This window comes from Mustela nigripes, chromosome 5 (assembly GCF_022355385.1).
Source record: "Mustela nigripes isolate SB6536 chromosome 5, MUSNIG.SB6536, whole genome shotgun sequence".
NCBI lineage: Eukaryota > Metazoa > Chordata > Mammalia > Carnivora > Mustelidae > Mustela > Mustela nigripes.
The window spans coordinates 6,349,799-6,365,238 of record NC_081561.1 but is presented as its reverse complement, the minus strand read 5'-3'; the positions used below and the strand labels follow the sequence as shown (position 1 = coordinate 6,365,238).

General features: G+C 47.8%; 1 protein-coding gene across 2 annotated transcripts in view; it reads left to right on the top strand.

The window, feature by feature from the left end:
* The window catches only part of F13A1 (coagulation factor XIII A chain), a 169,274-nt gene that overhangs the window by 138,587 nt on the left and 15,247 nt on the right, over window positions 1–15,440 (top strand). For both annotated transcript variants that reach the window (XM_059399386.1, XM_059399385.1), the window contains exons 12-13: window positions 4,290–4,577; window positions 9,621–9,781. In XM_059399386.1, the coding sequence (XP_059255369.1) occupies window positions 4,290–4,577; window positions 9,621–9,781 (449 nt within the window). The remainder of the gene's footprint in view (window positions 1–4,289; window positions 4,578–9,620; window positions 9,782–15,440) is intronic.

The window sequence follows — 15,440 nt, the reverse complement described above, 5'->3', positions numbered from 1 at the left end:
GTTTTGAGGGGGAAGGTCTTATTTATTTTTATTATTTGAGAGAGAGTGTGAGAGAGAGCATGAGAGGGTTGAAGGGCAGAGGGAGAAGCAGACTCCCTGCTGAGCAGGGAGCCGGAAGCAGGACTCCATCCCAGAACTCTGGGATCACGACCTGAGCCAAAGGCAGAGACACTCAACTGACTGAACCACCCAGGTGCCCCTTGAAGCTCCTCTTCTCAAAACTGCCAGCACCACCTGATTGCCATGTGGAATAAATGTTTGCAGATCTCAGCTTGCCTGAGCTTCTCGTACCTTCTCATACCTTCTGATGCGACTGCTCAACCCCTCGAATCTTGAAATTCTCTCTCCTCTTTGTTCCTAGGACACCACTTCTCCGGGTTCCATCTCAGCCTACTTCACTCTTTATTCTAACCCTTTCTGTAACTCTAAGCTCCTCTTTTCCCCTCACCTCTGAATGGTACTCATTCCAGGCTCAATCCTCAAGCTTCATTCCTACCCATTTTATGTTCTTTCTCCGTGGCTGAGTCACATATCTACTCATTACCCAACTCCCCATCACCGTTGGTGTCTCTGGCCCAGCTTCTCTGTTCAGCTTCACATTCCCTTAAGTCTCCTGTAGAAACCTGAAACCAACCCTTCTAGAATGTCACCTTCTCTCACTCCCTCCCTTGCCTGGATCTCTTTTCTCTATTCCAGACTCCAGTGAAGAGAACCACAGTCCCCCCACAGGTTTAGCAACTCGAGAATCAGTCAAGCAGCAAATTCTCAAAATGTCCCCTTTGAAATAGTTCAAATTCATCTCCTCTCCTGTCTCTCTATATATGGGCATTCTGAGAATTCAGTGGTATCAGGTGTGGAAAGCCCTTAGCATAGTGCCTGATACAGAATAAGTGTCCGATAAAGTTACTTTCTGCTCCTACTAGTAATTCTCTTCTTACTATGATACTCCTACTATTAGTCAGTGTATGAGTATTTTTCTCCTGGCTACCTTGGGTTACTTCCCAAGGCTACCTTCCCGCCACATCCTCTCTTTCCCTCTGTCTAACCTGTGCATTGCTGCCAAAGTGACATATTTAAAATATAAATTTGAGCCTGTTAGGATACTGCTTAAAAGCCCTTCATCTCCTCTGTTGCCTTGCAGGGCCCTTCAGTCAGAGCTCACCAAGCCTCTGCTGGTTGCCTTTTGGGACCCTCCAGCTCCTCCTCCTGACCACACCCACAGGCTCCCCAGGCAGCAGCCCAGAGAGCTGCTCACTCACGGTCCTCTTGAGAGCCAGGCTGCCATTTTCTTCATGCCTTTGCTCTCACTGCCGAGAGAAAAACCTCTCCGAGAAGTCTTTCCTGCCCCCAGGGGCTGTTGAGTCTCTCCCCCTGACCCGGCATCTGTGATGGACACACATAGCGATCCCTCTGCACGTGTCCCTGAGACAAGGGAGGGAAGGCTTGTGCTTCTCATCTGAGCCTAACACAGTGCCTGGACATCACGGTGGCTCAAGCAGCACCAAACAGTCAAATAAATGCTAATGCAGGTGACACTTCCACAGGTGAATTTAAATGCACATCAAATACCCCAAAACTGGACTATTTCGTATCCATTATAAAGATGAGAGTTCTGTCTGTGGATGAAAGCAAAGTGCTTTTCCAAACCTTGATCCTTCAAAGCCTCTGTGCCAGGCTGGGTCCTAGGTTCTGGGGACAGGGAGATAGGTTCTAGTGAGGAAAATAATGTTATGCAGTGTCAAGTGCTGGGAAAAGGACAAAAACCAGGGAACGTGTGAGGAAGAGATGAGAGGACTGGGCTTGGGGACACATTACACAGGGTGATGGAAGGGGGTGCTCTCTGAGAAGGTGACATTTGAGCTAAAAATCTGAACAATGAGAAGCTTATCAAACATAAAAGGGCACTTTCATTACATCCCGGTTAACGAAAAGATGCTTTTGACCTTGCTCCTGCAGGCTGCAGAGGAATCTCAGAAAATGCAATCTGGCTTTAGATCATTCTCCCACAGCACTAAATTCATGGCCCTGAATTATGTAAGATGTCAGAGCGTAAAGCACAGCTGCAGAGAGACGGGAATTCTGCAGAGCTCTGGGGAAACCCTGATGTTCCTGCCTCCTATCTGGGCCTGTGCTTCCTGGAACAACTGGCGGGCAACTCCTGCTCACGGGAAGCTGATCCCTTGAGGAGACCGGAGGCTCCTCTGTGATGCCATAGAAAGTCTCCTGTGGCTTGCCACAAGCCTTCCACTGCCCCTTCCCCTCATCTGGGCCAGCTCGGCCTCTCTCCCCCGGGATGGCACCTCTCTGCCAGGTAGGTCCCTGGTGCTGGTGTTCCCCTCCTGTATTTTGTCTAAATGCATATCTGGTGCCCATCCAAAGCGATCATCAATAAAGCTCTCCCGAGGAGCTGTTGGCCAGGTGCTTTCTGCTAAAATATTTCACCCCCTTCCCTTCCCTAAAATAGCCCCCCCTTCCCTTTACAGGGAGATAATGTCTCCCTCCTATTGATCTATAAACATGTGCTCTAGCCAATGCTTGTCCTAGACCAATTGCTCCTGGCGCATTCTTGCAATCCTGACGATCAGAGAAATTAACACATACACACATTCACATTTGTTTGCGAGACCTACTGGCACTGTCTTTGCAAAGTACCAGTTCTTATGCATGCTTCCAGACCTCCTAAAAGCCTTCTGATGAAAGTAGCCCCCCCCCCTTGTTTTTTTACAAACAAGGACATGGATAGTAATAATAGGCTCTTCCTTGTAGAGTTCTCTGAGGATTAAAGGAGACAATGCCCAGTATACACTTCACCACAATACCTGTCACAGAGTTAGCTCTCAGGGATAGCTGTTGCTGTTAATTGACTTCCTCATCTGCCCTGCAGTTCATTGCTAAGTAAAGTAGAAGGCATTATCTTAAAATTAATGAATTTAAAAGCTTGCACTTTTATTTCCAGGTGATTCTATTTTGCTAGCCATTCCCATGACTAGTTTTTACAAGTCAAAGAATTTGCCTCTGTGTCTTCCACAATGCACCAAGATGTACCCAAAGCTATTCGGGTGGTAAGGAGAAAAGAGACTCTCTCTGTCCCCTCAAGCGAGCATTTTGTCCAGGGCTCTGTAAGGAACGTCAGCCTAGCTCAGAGCCAGGAGGAGCGAGCCCTGAGGTCTGACTTGTACCTGTATTTCTTGCTTCCACACCTGCCCAAAGCTACTGCTCGTTTCTTCCAGAGCTCACCACTTCTCCTTCTGTCCCTACCTTCATCTTCTCCACCATCACCTTGGATACTCCACAGAAGACATTTTCCTAAAAAAGGCACACACATCTCCAAATGCATTAGAACTTCAGTGTAACAATAGCTGTGCCAATAGGTGCCAATAGGTGTTCTTCAAAAAACAAAACAAAACAAACAAACAAACAAACAAACAAAAATGTGTTTTGCATCAGATGAGTTTGGGAAGTCTTATGTTAACTAAAATTCCTCACTGTAGGGCTCAGGCTCAGAATGTCTGATAGGCTGGAATCAAGACAGTGAACATCTATCTGGAGGCACTAGATAACCCAGTGCTCCCTAAGGGAACTTGAACTTGGAGCCCTTTGACAGGGAAGACTTGTTAACGACTTGCCAGATCTGAGTGTATGGCGCTGTGCATATGCAAAAAAAAAGGGGGGGGGTTGTTCTCTGCACTTTATCAGGGGGGAATGGCAAAAGGGGAAGGAGTAGAGGGACAGGACAGCAGCTGCCCAGGGGTCAAGTCAGCAGTAGCAAGTGGGACAGGCCCACGTGGAAAGAGAGACAACGAAGAAGACAGGTCTTATCAGAAAGATCTGTGAATAGGAGAAAATTCGTAGAGCACAATATGGAATGGCAAGATGCAACTATGGCCAAAATCTTTGCTTAGAGAGCCCCAAATGCTAGCTAGGATTTGGGGAGGGAAGCAAACTGGTGCTACCACTTGAGAAGAGTGGAACTGGGCCAACTCTGCCCACAGAACCCCAAAGTAGCAGCCCTGGAGAAGCCCCGAGAGCAACCCCTTAGCACCCCCTTTCAGATAAGCCCTGGAGATGCCACTCGGCAGCCCAGGCAGGTCATAGTTCCCCGGAAACCTGATTTTGGAGAATTGGTAGCCTTGGAATAATGATGAAACCTGTCTCAAAGGGCAGTCAGTGGCTTACAGAGGCCAACGGATGAGTAGAGCACACAGTGCTTAGAGCGCCGAGTGTTTCATGATTTCTCTTGGATGGATTGCATTTCTTTTCCCCCGTCATGATCTCTGAGTCTCTCCTAGGCCAAGAAGAGGAGAGACTGGCCCTGGAAACTGCCCTGATGTATGGGGCTAAAAAGCCCATCAACACGGACGGCATCCTCAAACCCAGGTCTGATGTGACCATGAATTTTGAAGTGGAAAATGCTGTGCTGGGAAGAGACTTCAAGCTCACCATCACCTTCCAGAACAACAGCCACAACCGTTACACCCTCTCGGCCTATCTCTCGGGCAACGTTGTCTTCTACACGGGGGTCTCCAAGACAGAATTCAAGAAGGAGGCGTTCGAAGTCACACTGGAGCCCTTGTCTCGTAAGCTAACGAGGGGGGCTCTTTTCCCGGGAACTTGTTCTCTGCCTCCCTGTCCAGCTTGGTGCTGTCACTCATTCATAACTTCCTGTCAGGGCACCTGGGTGGCTCATTCGGTGAAATGTCTGACTCTGGGTTTAGGCTCAGATCATGATCTCAGGGTCGTGGGATCAAGTCCTGCTTCTGGCTCTGCACTCTGCAGGAGTCTGCTTGAGGCTTCTCTCTCCCTCTCCCTCTGCCCATTCCCCCACTCTCTCCCTCTTTCTCTAAAATAAATGAATAAATAAATAATAAATGAATCTTAAAAAATAATAACAATAACTTCCTGTCAAAGTTGAAGTTCTACCTCAGAGCTCAGGAATATGAACCCCAGAGGAGAACCCCTTTCTGCCAGAGGGCCTCAGATTCCAGCTTCCCCTCTCATGCGTAGACGTGAATACTGAAATTTTCAAGTCCTGGAGCCGCCCCCCGCCCCGAGTCATGAAAATTAAATGTAATTTCTTGCAATTCCAGGTGTGGGCCTAAGGACCTGAAACATCAGAATCTCCCCCACAACCGCAGTGGGGGTGGGGGTGCAGGTTAGAAATGCAGACTGTCAGCCCCCATCCCAGATCTGTTGACCCGGGATTTACATTGTAACAAAATCCCGAGGGGCTTTTAGTGCCTAGAAAAGTTTGCAATGCTTTCCTGTGTCAGAAAGCAATCCCCTACCCCACCTGCTGATATCTCTATCCCTACATCAGGTAACATTTTGGGGGACTGCCCCAGCAGGAAGGATGTGTTTTGTTTTACCATTGAGAAGGTAAAAGATCTGAGCTCCGTATATAGACCATCTCTGAAAACTCATCTGCTGATATATCAGGACAGGCATACAAATAACGAGTTTCACAACGTGAAGGCAAGCAAGACTAATATGGCCCTCGGGGATGACCGACTCACACATCCCAGTTGTTTTCAGGCTTTCTGGCTTCGAGGGCTGTCCCAAGCTGCAATCAGTACCCTTGTAATGTTTTAGAAAGATATTCCCAGAAAAATGGGGAACATTCCCAAGAATCCTAATTCCAAGAAACCTACCCAACCATAGGGCAACAAATTTCCAGAGCTACTGTCACGTGACTAACAATTAGGAAATCATCATGGTACATTTTGCGGGGGTGGGGGGTGTTGCTGAGAGATCTAGCACTTTTCCTATCCCACAAGATAGGAAGAGGAATACTTAAAGACAAGAGTAGTCGGTATAAAGGACTCAAACAGTGGAGTTTAGAGAAACTGAGTCTTAGAGTTAGACAAATGGAGATTTTAGGTGTGATTATGTCACCTACAGGCTATGTGTCCCAAGGCAAGTTCCTTAACTAATCTGAGCTCTTCTGTGCATAGGAACAATACCACCCACATCACAGGATTGTAGATCCATTCCCCTAACCTTTATTTGCTGCTTAATGTCTAGATGCTGTTTGGTGCTGGAGACACAGCCATGAACACAGCAGAAGTGCCACCCCTCAAGGGGTTTGTGGTCTCAAGAGGTGGGGCTGGGCAATAAACAGAGCCCCCTATAGTTTAGTAATGCACATAATAAAAAATATAAAACAGGGTGAGGGAAGGAAGGGATATTGGCGGGGGCGGAATGACCAGGGAAAACCTCTCTAATGGGATGACATTTAACAGAAACCTGGCAGAAGGAAAGGAGCAAGCTTTGCAGCCCGAAGAAACTGTAAATGCAAAGGCCCTGAGGCCAGAGCCTGTCTGATGTGTTCAAGGAGTAGCAAGGAAACCAGACTTGGGAGCAAAGGTGGCAAAAGAGAATGGATGGTTTAGACCACATCAAGAACTGTGGGGCCTTGTAAGGACTTAGGCTTTGATTCCAAGTGAGTGGAGGAGCCTCTAGAGGATTTTGAGCAGAAATGAGGTGTGATCTCACTCAGGTTTCACTATGCACCATCCTGTACCACCTCCCAAGAGTCCTATCTCTCCATCTCCTTCCCCCTTTCTCCCTAATCCAATAAGAAAATGAGCCTCTGTGAGTTGGTGGGCTGGAATGGCATGATACATTAACCCTCTCGGTCACTGATCTAGGGACAGTGACCAGGTGGACTTAACTGTATGCAATAGGTTGCAAACTGCAATCTAAAATAAATTGCAAAAAAATCATAATCATAATCATAAAATAAAATAAGTCTCAACGTGTTGCAAAAAGCCACCTGATTCTAGACCTTGATCAAGCAGGTCAGACTACACTCCTCGGAGGCTCGATTGCAAAGAAAGTTTTCCAAGTAGAATGCAAGGCATACTTTCCAGATTGATGATTAAAGAGAATGTGTGGGCTAGAATCAGCTTGGAAGATTTGAATAACTTAAACCTTCCAGTACCTTCAAAGGTGCTATCATTTCCACTTGGCTATATTTAGTTTTCTTTGCTTTTTGGAAAAAGAGATGAGGCAGCTCCTGTCTGTGTCTCCCTCGGCTTTCCCCAGACACAGTAAGTGATATTGGCAGGAGCCCAGCTTCACCACTCATAGAATGCAAACCTATTCTTCTTTCTCTTGCCACGTTTAATAAACTTTATCTAGAACAATTTCTTGTGCAGTGGCAAAACACAGCACTTACATAACATACTATTTCAGGAGCACTGTTCTCTTGGGCTTGGAAGCACAGCCCAGTTTCCTTAGTGCTATGATTTAGAGAATGTTCTACCCCAGAGAATATTGTCCTGGTGCCAACATTATAAAGGTAGCAAAAGCCTCCATTAAGATGGGTAGGAAGAAGTCTGGCGTATCTCACCAGCCTTAAGGAACTCAGTGGTTGAACACAGCCCCTCTGCCAGTAAAAACCAGAGGAAGCCTATTATTACTATTATTATTATTATTATTATTATTATTATTATTATTATTTTTGCTGGAGATAGCCAAAGGCAAAACACTTGTTCTTCAAGGCATACCATTTGCCACTCCCTCCATCCAAAGCTGGGGGCACGAGAAACAGGCCCCCTTGTGCTCATCTGAGGTTGTATCCAGTCAAGGGATAGAGTCTTATGTGTCTGGACAATTAATTTCCTGGGGAGCCATGGAGGAAGTAAGTTCCAGGATCGGGCCCAAAGAAGGCAATATGAACGGGTCATTAAAAAAGCAGAATTCAAGGGCTGAGTTCCTCCTAAAGCCAAGGTCCTCCTAAATCTGGGGGCTTCTCAAAGTTGAAGATGCATCCCTATGGGTATCTTATTCAAAAGCAGATCCTAATTCACTGAGCTGGGGGGGTAGGGTTAAGGGTGGGGGAGGGGGTCAGAGAACCTGCATTTCTATCACCTGAGCTCACAGGTGATAGTCTGCAGGCCACATTCTGAGCAGCAAGCTCGTGGATGGGAAGGGCCATACTTTCTACATGAACGAAGGCTTCTACAGAGCTGATCCTGTGGGGACCCTCTGGGTTGTTGGAGAAATGTCTCCCCACCCTAGCTGCACATTAAAGTCAGCTGCGAACCTGTAAAATAAGGCGTGGACCCCAGCCTCGTAAACTCTACTTCACTGGGGGCTAGAGATGTCACAGTGCCTATTCATCTGTGAAGGGTCTTTGAAGCCGCTGATGAGTGTGCTGATGCACCCTCGCCTGTGGGCCGGCAAGTCAGGGGCCTTCCCTGCGCCCCGGCTCACCCTACCCAGTATCCTGTCCTCATCTCAGGACTGGGGACTGACTATGCCCTGCACCTTCATGTAAAGTGATGGATGCTGGGAGTCATTCCCTTTAATAACGTCCACAAGGAGGAGGAATCTTCGGCCAAAGGCAGACATGGGGCAGGGAAGCAGTAGGGGAGATGTTGCATCCTGTGAGCCTTTGCAGAGCCTGTGTTCTGGGCACGGGGATGGAGGCATCACCACACGTTGCCCTACAGGGCCGGCAGTCCACGCCACACTAGCACCTGACTCTGAGCAGGTGCAGCAGGTGCTATACCACTGCCCGGGTTGGCCTCTTTGCTCCCTCGAATGCTGAGCAGTGGGAAATGAGAGTGATGGAGAAAGGGGGCAGGGCAGCCAAACAGGACCTCTCTGTTATACTCAGAGCCACAAGATAGCATTCCCACCCTCAGCCCAGATGGTGAATGGAGGGGAGCACGGACCACTCCCCAGCCTCCAAGTGCCAGTCTCCCTGGCCTGTCCTCAACACCAAAAAGATAATGTCAGTGACTTCAGGAAACGGGCATTTGGCACAGAGGTCTTCTGCGTTGCAAATAGGAATGGGATGGGAAAGAGCCGGATGCCTCAGGTAAAAACTGATTTCATAGGCTTCATTCTCTTAAATGGAAAAATCAGGTAAGCGTGGTACAGGAAAAGCTGGAAAGAAAAGCTGAAGAGCTGTAAGGAGAAGGTTCGGGTAGTTGACAGTTCTGCTCAAGGGTGGCCTGTGGCCTGGGAGAGAGGTTTCTTGTAGCATGAGGGGGCAGGGCATGGACTGGTGACCCTGGGTTTCACAGCTCCATATCTGTCATCCCAGGATTGTTCCTGGTCAAGTCTAAACAGCCACAGTTAAAACCCCTTTGTCCTTGATCTTGAACAGGCCTGTCATGGCTTTGCATTTTTACAACAGCAAAAGCACCGTTTGGAAAAATTGACACGTTCTCTAGTAAGGCTTTCTAAATTGGGGAGGTGAGCCATGAGAGACTATGGACTCTGAAAAACAATCTGAGGGTTTTGAAGTGACGGTGGGTGGGAGGTTGGGGGAACCAGGTGGTGGGTATTAGAGAGGGCACGGATTGCATGGAGCACTGGGTGTGGTGCAAAAACAATGAATACTGTTACACTGAAAAATAATAATAATAATAAATAAATAAATAAATAATTTTTAAAAAATTTCTAGCACATTCTTGTTTTATCCAAAAGGCAGGAGACTTTGTCCTCGATTGAGTCTTCGTCCCTCACCTTGGTTGTGTGTCTGGTGGATGCTGGGGTCCTTTTGCTCCCTTGAATCCCGATGGGGTAGAGGACGGGGCACTTGGGCAAAGTCAAGCAGATCTCACTCAGGTCCTGATGCCCTGTGTGTTTGTTTCTCCTCCTGCCAGTCAAGAAAGAGGAGGTGCTGATCAGAGCAGGCGAGTACATGAGCCAGCTGCTGGAACAAGCGTACCTACATTTCTTTGTCACAGCGCGTGTCAATGAGACCAAGGATGTTCTGGCCAAGCAGAAGTCCACCATGCTGATCATCCCCCAGCTCGTTATCAAGGTCAGTTTTACCACCTCAGGCAAGGGAGAAAGCAAGGTTGTTGATTAGGCAGTCAGTGATCCTTCGTGTGTGTGTGTGTGTGTGTGTGCGCGTGCACACGTGTGTGTGTGTCCTGCTCAACAAAAAAAAAAAAAAGGGCGGGGAGGGGCCTAAGATCCTCCTGTTCTTTGAAAGAAGTAAACTATCCTATATATAGACACACACATATAACACTTTCCTCTCCTCTCCAGATTTAAATATATAGATGTGGCTGCAGATATAAATATAACCTGTGGGTATAAACATACTTGTGGAGGAAGATAAAGATGTGTAATGGATGCAGATAGAATTTCAGTGTCTCCAGAGTAAAGTGGGTCAGGCATGGCAAGAAATGGAAACCACTGGGATTGTGTCCTGCCTGCCTTTGGGACAGTAATCTTCTTCATTGGGATATAACTGTATACAGTAGGAGGCACTCACTGACATGTCAGCTTGGCGACAGTGGGTTTGTGTATACGTGGACGCTTGGCAACTCCCAGTCAGATGAAGACATTGAGGATTTCCAACACTCCAGAAAGTTCCCTCATGCCTTTTCCAGTCAATAACCCCTTCCTTCATCACCAAGAGAACCACTTTCCTGACTTCTATCACCATATGGTTATTTTGCCCGTTTGCCTCATAGTTCTTACGTTGTCACTCCATTTACCACCAGAAATCTCTCCCCAAATTGTTTGAAGAAACTTAACAGAGAAGGGCTGAGGATGGATGAAAATGGAACACAAATATAGCAACCTGTTCGCTCCCTCTTTGGAGGAACATTGGCACCATCAATAGCCACATCCTGAGACACCTTTCTGTCCTGTGAGCAGAAACCCAGGCCTCCATCCATGTCCTTGGGGTAGGGCACCTTTTGTCAGCCTTACTCCAAGGTGCTGGAGAACTTTTTTTTTTTTTTTTTCCAAAAGTGATTAAAAATATTAGCACAGACGGTAAGCATCATTCTTCTAAAGGGATGATCAAAGTTTACCAAGTTGTGCATATCTTAAATGGCCCTAGAGGTGGCAGGGGTGGAGGGGACGGTAAGCCCTGGGTCTCATTAATCCTTTGCTGTGAATCATTTGTGAAGCTAATTCATTCAGCGGGGCAGCCATCAATGGGTCTAGTGCTGCGCACTTGGCACGAGAGGACTGCCATGTAACGAACGAGTCACCCCAGGCCGGGGCTTACCAAGCACAGACAGACCGTGCCCATCCAGACAGCCCAAGTCCTTCATTTTGAGAAAGGCTTAAGTCATCAGGAGGCCTTCCCCCTCAGGCACCGCCCACAGCCCACGGCAGTACCATCCACACAAGAGGCCTGAGAAGATAATTGAAAAATGAGGTCAGGCAGAGTCTTCAGGCAGAACAGGAAACAGCTGCAAATGGAGGGAGGGATAGGGCTCCTCCGGGGGGCCTTCAATGGAATGAGGACGGGCATTCAGTAGCGAGAGGTGCCTGTCCTGTAACCAGGGTCCCTCCACAATGGCAGGTGCTCCCTAAGAGACCTGCCCCACCAGAGGCGGGGCCCACTTCATTAAGAACCAATGCGCTGTCCCTGTGAAGGTCTCAGGAGAGAGCCCCTCCAAGCTGTGGGATGCTCCAGCCACAGCATAGGATAGAATTTAATCGCATCCCTGACAATAAGCTGGATGTATAAAGGAAACTAATACCTTTCATCTTTGAGACATCATTAATGTGAAAGATTATTTGTTGGTTGTCTTCTGGGTTTACCTAAAGAGCAGTGAAATTCCCCTGGGGCAGAGTGGAAATTCCCTTGGCCACAAGTGGAGTGACCTGGGAAACAGCAGCGTCCTTTAAAAGAGTTATGGGTTGTTTTTTTTTTTTTAATTTTTATTTCCATAAAGGTATGGGAGATGCTGTTCCTGAAGGAAACTTACTTAGAGGCGGGGCCATTTGACCAGGGCTCCAGCCAGAGCAAGATGGAGATCCTGGCTGCTGCCCAGTGCTATTCGTTCAGGAGAGGAGGCAGGAACATCCTCACCTCAGCTGCCCCTCAACCACTAACCTCATTAACTAGACCAACCCCAGGGACGAACTAAATCCAAGCAAGGGAAGAGGTGCTCCTCATAAAACACCTCACAGCCTGACGCCACCCAGATGTCACCAAGCTGTAGGGGGCCCTGGTTCCAGAAACTCTGGCTCCGGGGCCGGGGATCTGGGATGCTGCTTGGCCTACTGATCGTCCTGAGAGTGACTGAGAGAGAGAAAGAGGACATAGAGAAAAGGAGGGAAGGGAGAAACAGGGAGAGGGAGAGGAGAGGACAGGACAGGAGAGGAGAGGAGAGGAGAGGAGAGGAGAGGACAGGAGAGGACAGGAGAGGAGAGGAGAGGAAGTTGGGGGGGAGAGGGAGGGGGGGGGAGGAGAGAGGAGCAGGGGAGGGAGGGGAGGAGGGAAGGGAGGTGTCAAAGGGGCGAGGGAAGGGGCGGATGGAAGAGGAGGGGAGGGGGAAGTGAGAGGAGAGGAGAAAGAGAAGGTTATGAGGAACCTTGGCCCAGGAGACCTCGGGGAGAGGGCTTGAATTCTTGTCTAAAGCAGGAGTTGGCAAAGGGGTAAAGGCCGTGAAAGCAGAAAAGCACAATGGCGAAGGGGTCCACAGTTACCTAGGATGCCCGTCCCTGAATTCTAGGAAGAGGCAGAACACTTTGTCAATCTCTTTGAGCCTAGGTCAGGCCCACAGTGGACAGACCCTCTCAAGGTCCCTGTGAGGAATGCTGGGCACAGGGTGACCCTGCGTGAGAGACAAAGTGTTAGGAGGACTTGGCCATCCCCCCCTTCACTTTGGGGCAGGAGAGGGGTGAGACCGGCCTGTGGTCATGACAATGACAGCAGCTAGGAGTCACCGAGCTCTCGATTATTATACTTCTCTGGTATTATCTTAGTTAGTCCGTGTGCCCACCCTAGAGGTGGGCATTATTGCAGTCTCCATTTTACAGATGAGAAAACAGAGCCCCCGAGTGGGTGGTAGCATCATGATTTAAAAAAAAAAAAATGGGTTCTGGGACCAAACGCTGTGAGATCAAAGCCTGCCTTCTCATGTGTGTGAGCCTTGACGCGTCACTGAATCTCTCATAGCTTCTTTTTCCTCGTCTGCAAATTGCCATACTCACCTCACAGGTTGTTGTGAGTATATGATGAGCTGATGGATGCCTAATGCCCCATACACAGTAAACACCAAGCATCAGGTGGCCGTCGTTAGTATGGTCACTATTCTGTCCATGACTGTAATAACATGCTGGTCAGGGAAGGAGTGGGGTCTTTCTGACTGGAAGTCTGTGCAGATAACCCCAAGGCTGCATTGCTCTTACATGAGAACTTCCATGGAAAGTGCCGGCCTTAACAGACGGTGTGTGCTGTTCTGGGAAGGAGAGATCACATCAGGTCGAGGCACCAAAACTCAAGGTGGTAGAACAGTAGACAATCCTCAATGAACGGATAACATCTCAGGCTGCAGGCATGGGTGCAGAGACCATCCCAGAGGCTAGGAGAGAGTGGGAGCAAAAGCAAGGAGAGCGGTAGGCAGTCTACAGAAAGATCAAGAAGGCCTGCCCTGGATGGAGTCCAGGCAGGCAGCAGGACACTAGTGAAGATAAACCTCTGTCCAAGGCACTGCCCTCTTCTGGGAGACCCCAGCTTTGCCTTGAGGTTGGAGTCACCTGGCAACCGGTGTGCCCCTATCCTTCCCTCCCTCCCTTTTTAGAGCAAATAAAGATCAACCAGGAGCACTATTGCTCCCACCTGTCTGAACCTATGTCACTCTCAAAGCAGGAAGGTCAGCGGAGGTGTGCTTTACCCTAATGGACCCCGTCTGGGGCAGCATGTGTCCCTGTGAAAACAGAGATTGAGACTGGGTTAAATGGCGCTCCCAGTTAACTACTCCCGGCATCCACCATGCGTGAGTCATAGTGTCTGATCCTCATGTGGAAAATGGCAGGGAGAGACACTCATTAAACTTTAATGAGCACGCAGCTCTTTATCTGTGCTATCAAAATATTTTGAAGAGAAAAGTATGTTTTATTAAATCAGACATGGAGTTTTTCTCATGTGTTGATAGTTGTAAGATGCTGTGAGTCAAGAAAAGATTCACCATTTTGATTTTTAGTGAACAGCTACTTTTTGGAGAGGACGGGGACGTGGAGGGAATCTGGCTGTTCTGCAGGCTAGAGACTGGCTTGCTTGCCATCTGTGGTGTGTAACGTGGAAACAGTTCTGGTGGATTTCTTCAGTTCTCCATTACCAGTGAAGGCTTCAATTTTCAGGTTCTTTAGCCAAATAGATGAGAACTCCAGGAGGGACACCAGCAGTCCCTCTGGAGAGAGGTAGAACAGCATAGTGACTTCAAAGACTGGAGTCAGATTGCCTGAATTCATAATCCCACGTGAGCTGCTTTGGGCTAATTACTGACCTCCTTCTATGTAAAATGGATCCGATAAGAGTCCAGGCCTAGTTGGGTTTCTGGGAGGGATCATTGAAATAACCCCATAAAGAGTCTAGCAAGAAATCATGGTAATCATAGCACCACTCACACCTGGTCACCATCTTGCTTTCTCTCCTCCTCCTCCTCCTCCCCCTCCCCTTCCTTTCTCTCCGTCTCACACACATTGTCTCTCTGAACTTCTGAGTCCACTTTTGTAGAATGAATAACACTTAATTATTCATTCTTATTTTAATTAATAATAATTACTCTTTAAATTAATATTATGAATAATTATTAGTTATTACTCAGTACAATCCTATGCAAAACTCCAAGTTGTGAGCATCAACATCAGGGATGCTTGTGAGAATACTTAGCCCACACCAGGACCTGGTAGTTGCTGATAAATATCCCCTGCCTTCCTCCATGCCTGGTCCCACCCAGCAGGTGCACCCCTGAGAATTGCTTCGGGTAGCATGTGGCCCTCTGGTCTAGAGCAAACGTAACCTCACCAGGTGGCATCGATCACCGGGTGTGCAGTGTGTGCTCTGTTCCCTGGGGAACATGCCCAGGAAGGAGACCACTCTTGCAGTGCTCGGCATGAGACTGTGAGAGAGAAGACATTCCCGTGTTCCTCAGATGATCTCCATTCAGGATCTGGGAAACGAATTCATCCAAGTGCCATCATAAAACAGCTCTGTAGTATTGTCACGTGGAACCCGTCCTGCAGCCTTTATAGGACGTCACAATACACTGAAAGAACTAATTTCCTCATATGAACCAGGGACAGTTTTGCTAGGAGAAAACATAACCACTTCCTGTGTGTGTGATTAAAAAAAAACTGCAACCATGATCCCGATGTTTATGGCAGCGTGATTTACAATAACCAAGATACGGAAGCAGCCCGTGTCCTTCAGTTGATGAATGGATAAAGAAGATGTGTGTGTGTGTGAGTGTGTGTGTGTGTGTGTGTGTGTGTGTGTATCATGGAATATTATTTAGCCATAGAAAGAAGGAAATATTGCCATTTTCAGTGATATGGATGGAGCTAGAGAATATAAGCAAAATAAATCAGAGAAAAGAAATACCATATGATCTCACTCATACGTGGAATTTAGGAAACAAAACAAACAAGCAAAGGAAAAAAGAGAGAGAGAGAAAGACAAACCTACAAACAGATTCTGATCTATAGAGAACAAGCTGACGGCT